The sequence below is a fragment of the Rhagoletis zephyria genome, unplaced genomic scaffold (assembly GCF_001687245.7).
Source record: "Rhagoletis zephyria isolate East Lansing unplaced genomic scaffold, Rhagoletis_zephyria_1.1 Rzeph_scaffold_24061, whole genome shotgun sequence".
Lineage (NCBI taxonomy): Eukaryota > Metazoa > Arthropoda > Insecta > Diptera > Tephritidae > Rhagoletis > Rhagoletis zephyria.
The window spans coordinates 1-6,424 of NW_016181119.1; the positions used below are offsets into that span (position 1 = coordinate 1).

The 6,424-nt window shown below is 40.2% G+C and overlaps 1 protein-coding gene across 1 annotated transcript; it reads right to left on the reverse strand.

Moving 5' to 3' along the window:
- Nucleotides 1–36: 36 nt before the first annotated feature.
- LOC108381850 (mucin-5AC-like) lies at nt 37–6,380 on the reverse strand (the record flags this gene model as incomplete). Its single annotated transcript, XM_017638245.1, has 3 exons — nt 5,868–6,380; nt 825–1,806; nt 37–694 (listed from the first exon to the last, which is right to left on the reverse strand). Coding segments are annotated over exons 1-3 (2,153 nt in total), but the record flags the coding sequence as incomplete, so codon positions are not given.
- Between the last annotated feature and the right edge of the window lie 44 nt (nt 6,381–6,424).

Below are 6,424 nucleotides of genomic sequence, written 5' to 3' on the forward strand. Positions count from 1 at the left end.
AAAAAAAAATATGAAACGCGCGCGCGTGCGACATACCTGTACGAAAGCGTAGCGACACCTGCGATATCCGAAATACAACTGGCTGTAGAGTTGGCCGCACTGGTTGCTGGCGAAGTCGTTGCTGCTGTTGGCACAGTGGCATCGCGCATTGCTGTTGTCGTCGTCGATGACGACGCTGTTGCGGTGGGCGTCAGCGTTGCTGTTGACTTTGTTGCTGCTGTTAACAGTTGAGCAGCCAATGTAGCGCATTCCATTGCTGGCGCTGATGTATCGTTAGTTGGTGTTGTTGTTGTTAACTGTGTTATGGTTGCAGCTGTTCCTGCTGTTGGTTCAGCTGGTGTTATAATGATTGTTGCTTTTGTTGGTGTTGCTGTGGTTGACAGCTTCCGAACGTCTGTTGGTCTGCCCACCACCAATGCGGGTATTGTTTCGTTTTGCAGACTTGTCAAACTCGAACTAACTGCCTGTTCAGTTGCGGCACTGCTGTTAGTGACAGGTTCGGCAACATGTTGTGGACTCATGCTGCTATAAACCTTGGCATTTTCACCGCACTCAGACTTGTTGTCAGTTTGCGCGCCAATTTGATTTGGATTTGTTATTGGCGCTACAATCGCTGCTGCTTGCGGCTGAGCGGCAGTGGCTGGAGCATTAGTTGTGCTCGTTGTTGTGGTTGTTGTTGTTGCTGCTGCTCCACCTGCAGTCTGCTGAGCAATATATTCTTCGGCTGCAGCTGCTCTCGTGCTTGGCAACATGGCTGCTGCGCATGCCATCGAGTCTCCCAGCTTTGTCGCATCTTTTGCCTTATTTGTTAACATTNGCTCCACCTGCAGTCTGCTGAGTAATGTATTCTTCGGCTGCAGCTGCTCTCGTGCTTGGCAACATGGCTGCTGCGCATGCCATCGAGTCTCCCAGCTTTGTCGCATCTTTTGCCTTATTTGTTAACATTGTTGTCGTAATTGTTGATTGCTCACCCCTCTCAAGTGGCGCTACTGCTCCACCACTTGCGGTTACTGTTGTTGTTGCTTCATTACTCTCTCTGCTTTTATCGTCTTTTATTTTGTTCGCTCTTTCTTTGCTTATTTTGTTTTTCGACTCAGCACGCGATTCATGGCGGCGGCTTGCTTGTGGATACGGTGTTTGCTGTTGTTTTTGTTGTGGCGTTTTCGGTTGCTGCTGCTGCTGCTGCTGTTGGTATTGTTCGCATTCCACTTGGCAACATGTGTCGCAACTTATAGTCATAACCGGCGTCGCAGCAGCTTTATGCTGCCTGCTAGACGATTCTCTGCTGTTGCTGCTGCTGGCGCCGCGCCTCTTTTTCTCTCGGCGCGAATGACTATCTCTGCCCCCGCCAGCACTTCCGCTGCCACCCACATCTTTATGTTGCTCACTTGCCAGAGCTGTAGTGGCCACTGTTGCCGTTGTTGCCTCGTCCAGGTTCAATGCCATCGCCGAGGACCCTGTTGCTCCATTTGTAGCAACATTAGTCACATCTTCAGCTTCAGCTTCAGCGCCAGCTTGTGCACATTTGGCAGCTGCATTTGCTTCGTCGCTTTTGGTCGTTGCGCTTTTCGTTGTTCGTTCAGTTCTTACGCTCTCGCTGGTAGCCGCAAGCGTGTCCTTGGATTTCGTTTGTGCTGTGGTCGCATTGTCCTCGTCATTCACAGGACCTGACTGCAGTGGGGCGACGGCGCTGTATGTGTCCGATATAATGTCACTGCCGCTGGCAAAACGCTGCTGCCACCCTTGTGGTTGTTTTTGTTGTGCTTCTTTGTGCTGCCCTCGGTTGGATTCAGGGCTCGTTGCAGTCTGTAATGTACAAATATTTATGTAAGTAATACTTACAAACATACGTACATACGCCCCTTTAAAGTATAACATGTAAAATATTTGTATGTACGTGTCTTAAAGAATTTAATTTCTAAGAGCAACTGGAAATGTTTTGCTGTTGCTGAAACATCTAACCCACCTGCAACAGCTGTATCATTAATGCTGGATAAAACTTCAAAAGAAACTTCTATGCGGAGTAGTTGTCACACCGGCTTACTATGGCATTGATTACCTCGTTTGAGTTATGAGTTGTTTCGGTAGTAAATAATTATTGACTTTAAATGTTTGGCAAATAAAAGCAAAGGGGAACGTCATGATTTAACGCTTTAAACTAACGGTAATATAAATAGTATTAATGCAACTGCAGAACGCGGCTCTTTATCTTTAAAATCAGCAAGAAGCCGTATCTAGCAAAATATGCATTTAAAAAGACAGAAAAAAAATTGGTTATAAAATTACATGGCTTTCACTAAATGTAGTAGCACTGACACCAACAACTAGTTGGCCTTGAAACTCAAAGGCGAATCTTCTTCACAACAAGTTTGTTCTTTAGATAATTGAAAAAACTGGAGTATATTTATTTAGAGAATATCGAACTTAAATAGTTCTGTAGTTTCCTTTCAAATCGAAAGCAACAAACACTGATCGACTCATCTTTATCAATAAAGGTAGCAGTCGGTTGTAGCTCCACTACTTTTAATATTTATATCGATGATATAAAATCAGTTTCGAAACACTGTAAGCTAAAACTGACGCTCTTAACGATCAGCGACAGAAACATACCTATTGCATTGATAAAGACGAAAGAAGGTCTTGATTGTTTATACAAATGGTTGTAAGTATCTAAGAAGGAGGTCTATTGCTTTATAGTTAAACCGCACTTCATATACTGTCCAACGATCTTTTTCACAACTGGCGATACACAAATTAATGAATTTCAGAGTAAGCAAAACAGTGATATCCGATTTATTTTGAACAAACGGTACGACTTACTTATTAAGGGAAAACAATAGCTGCAGGCTCCCGCTATATAAAACGGAAGTTGACAAGAAAAGTATCTTCTACATATAAAGGTTTAAAATGCTTTACCGAGCTACTAGCGCGATAAAACAGTAATGTAAATATGAATACGAATTCGGATATAAATATGCATTGAACCAAAAAAGACCCGTCATATACTTGATCTANTCCCCATTTCTTTTACAACTAGCACATCGAACTTTTGGATGTCATTGTTTAGCTTGGCATGCAAACACTGTCTACCTTCATTTGAGAGCTTTGTCCTATTATATTTGGCTTTGTTTCAGTTGATGCGAGGATTCGGCGAGGCGACTTAGTACAAATTCATTGTCAAACTATGTACTCTTTCTGGGTGCTGTATGCATGTGTATATATTAGGGTGGTCCAAAATAAGTAAAGTGGGAATTTTAATACTCTCACCCCCTAGTGTTATTCTATATCGCAAAAAACAGCCCCCTTTTTTATTTTGAAAAAATAGGGGTATATTTTTTTTTGTATAGAACAATGCTAAGGGGTGAGACCATTAAAATTTCGATTTCATTTTTTACATGCATTTTTTTTGCACCACCCTAGTATACATACATACATATAACTTTTCTCTGTTTACTTTTTTTTCCTTGGCTGCTTCTAGAGATTATATAACAAATTTTTTCCTGATTCGACTTAAGATACCTTTTATCTGTTTGTGGATTGCGCCTTTTATGAAGTAATAGTATATATACATACATATAGATACATATATTAATATAACTATCTAGAATCGTTTCGCAGTTTGCAGACGCTTGGCATATTTTCTTGTGATTCCCCGAAATATAACCGCCGAACATTACACTGGATCACAAAGTTTAGTTTGGTTTGGTTGTTCTCCAGACGCCACTATCTATTTCTATTTCTATGTAGAATTGTTCGGTGACTCCGCAAATCGAATTCATTTTTTTTCTATGGATACGTTTTCCAGATAATTGCAATTTACCGTTATTCAGCTTAATCACGTATATCGTACGAACCAATTTAATAATCATAAAATGAGATACGTCAAATCAAAGCTAATAAAATTCTCCATAAACTATATATACATCCTTTTCCGCTAGGACGGTTAGTTTCAGAAAAAAAAAATTAATCATTCCATTTTTTTATATTTTAATGAAAAAATGAAATAAAAACCTAACTTTAACAGAAGAAAAATTTAAAAAATAACAGGTTATGTGCCAAATTTTTGCATTTGTACTAAAAAAAAACAATCAAGTTACTAATGAAGGAAAGCGAGGGATAAATAAAAAAGTAATGAGCGGTCAAATGAAAAACATGCAAAGATTTTTTGTTATGAAATATTAGCAGAAAAGCCTGTTACTCAGGTGTACGTGGCGTATGAGTAACTTTCTTTCCAATCGGGGTTTGAACACCAAAACCCACCTCTGGTGCGCGCTAATGAATCGGGCCCAATTACCTCCACCATTACTGCTCTTCCTCTGTCGCTGTTTCGTTTGCATTTGCACACAAACAAATTTAACTTCGAAAGAAATAATTCTATTAGAAAAACCGCTTTATTCAGCTATTTATTCTAAGAGTTTTTACAAGGGAAGGAATGGTGCATAAATGGAGATAAATGGTACATATACATATGTATACGAATGAATGGTTTTAAGTAAGAGCATAGTGCATATATATATCTAAACCATAAAAGTCAAAATAATTCATTTTTCCACACTCTCACCTCTCCCACCTCTTTATTCCAAATTCCGTACTTGGCGCCGCACAGTATAGAAAATCAACTTTTTTTTAACATAAAATCTAATATCTCGAGAAGGATAACAGCTGGCGTAATATATTTCACAGTATTTCAAGGAATTTGAGGGAAACATAGTTTTGATAAAACAATTACCTTGATCTTAAAAAAAAAAACTTCAAAAATAAAGGGCTTCAAATTGTGTTCTTTTTTTGAGCTAAAAATCAAATATTTTACTTATGAAGGTCATTTTGAAATGTCGAAAATATATGTCTTTCGACCAGCAAAATTTATGACTTGCTAAAAATTTAAATGCATTTTCCCCAGAAATTAAAATTGTTAATAAATGCTCTCTATTATTAAGCGATCGATGTGTTTAAAAGTAAAACAAATTCACTGCATACTGTGCAAAAAATTGAAAGATTTAAAACCTTTTTTTGACGTTATTTGTAAGGTGAAGGCAATTTTTTTCAAACTAACTATTTGGTCTTAATATCCGTACTCAAAAGCTTCAAAATACTCTTAAATATATTTCGTTAGCTGATTTCGTTCTCGAAATATTCGATTTTGTCACAAAAAAAGTCCATTCTACACACTGTGCGAGAGCAACACGGTAGACGCGTGGGACTAGTGTCAGTGTGCTGCCTGCTGGCAGACTTGACTTCTGGTGCTTCAACTCATTTAATATAAATTGTTTTATTAATTAAATATCTCAACAATACTACGCAATGAAATGTAAAGCTGCAGGGTTTCGGAAATGTTATGTATCAACACTCATCCTTACCACCCCCCAAAATGATGTGCGGCACAAAGTATGCATAGAAAAGTTTCCGATGTCAACAACAAAACTATTAAGCCTTTGCTTGGCGGGCGGCTTGACAAGTAAATCCAGACAACTGCAACATAAAACGACAAAAACAATGGCAGTGCAAACACTAGTCAGCGCTCAGGTAGATAGAAGCGTTGCGCTATTCGACGAATAAACAAAGAAAGAACAGAAAACTTATAAAGTGGCAAAACTTTGTTGCACAATCACTGAGCTAACAACTTGCAGTGAAGTTAAAACACAAAAAAAAAAAAACAAAAACAATAATAACAACAGCACGAAAAAGTTACGACGTGCCACAGCTATGTAAGAGCAACCCAGCAAGTAAAGGCATATTGAAGTTGAGTGCAAACATGTGCTGCGGCGCCTGTAGGTATGCTAAGACTTGCGTTTAACTAAAATTTCTATGCATTGTAGTGCAAATTCATACCACATATTACACGCATACACGCGCGCGCGCACACTTACCATATCCCGGAGTAACGAGCATCGCTCATTTCTGCTTTTGACTGTCGCCGTGCCTTGTTGGCGCAGCAGATTGCTCGACGCAGCGCTGTGTGCCGTACCTCCCGAGTCCTCGCTGCGTGCATCATAGAAGACATCGTCATCGTCGGTGGCGTGTGCGCTGTTGCACACTTCAAGCTGCTTGACTGCATCGGAAGCATTTTTGCTGCTGCTATTTGCATTGCTTGACTTGGTATGTGCGCGTTGTTGTTTTTGCGGTTCTTGTTGCATAACCGAGCTGGCAACTGGCATACAATTAGCACCTGCTACAACTACCGCGCCAGTCGGTGATGTCTTTTTGACGGCCAGCAATGGAGTAGGCGTCTCACATAAATCTTTGCCGCCGTTTGGCGTGGCGGCTGTGTTCGTATCCTCCTCGATTGCAGATGCAGAACGTCGCGCCCTACGCGATTTTTTCACCTCAGTCTGTCCAATGGCGCTATCACTTCGTGTCGGACTGAGCTCCGCCGTCTGCATTTCTTTTGCCTCTTTCAATGCCAATTGCCGTTGCTCGTCTTTTT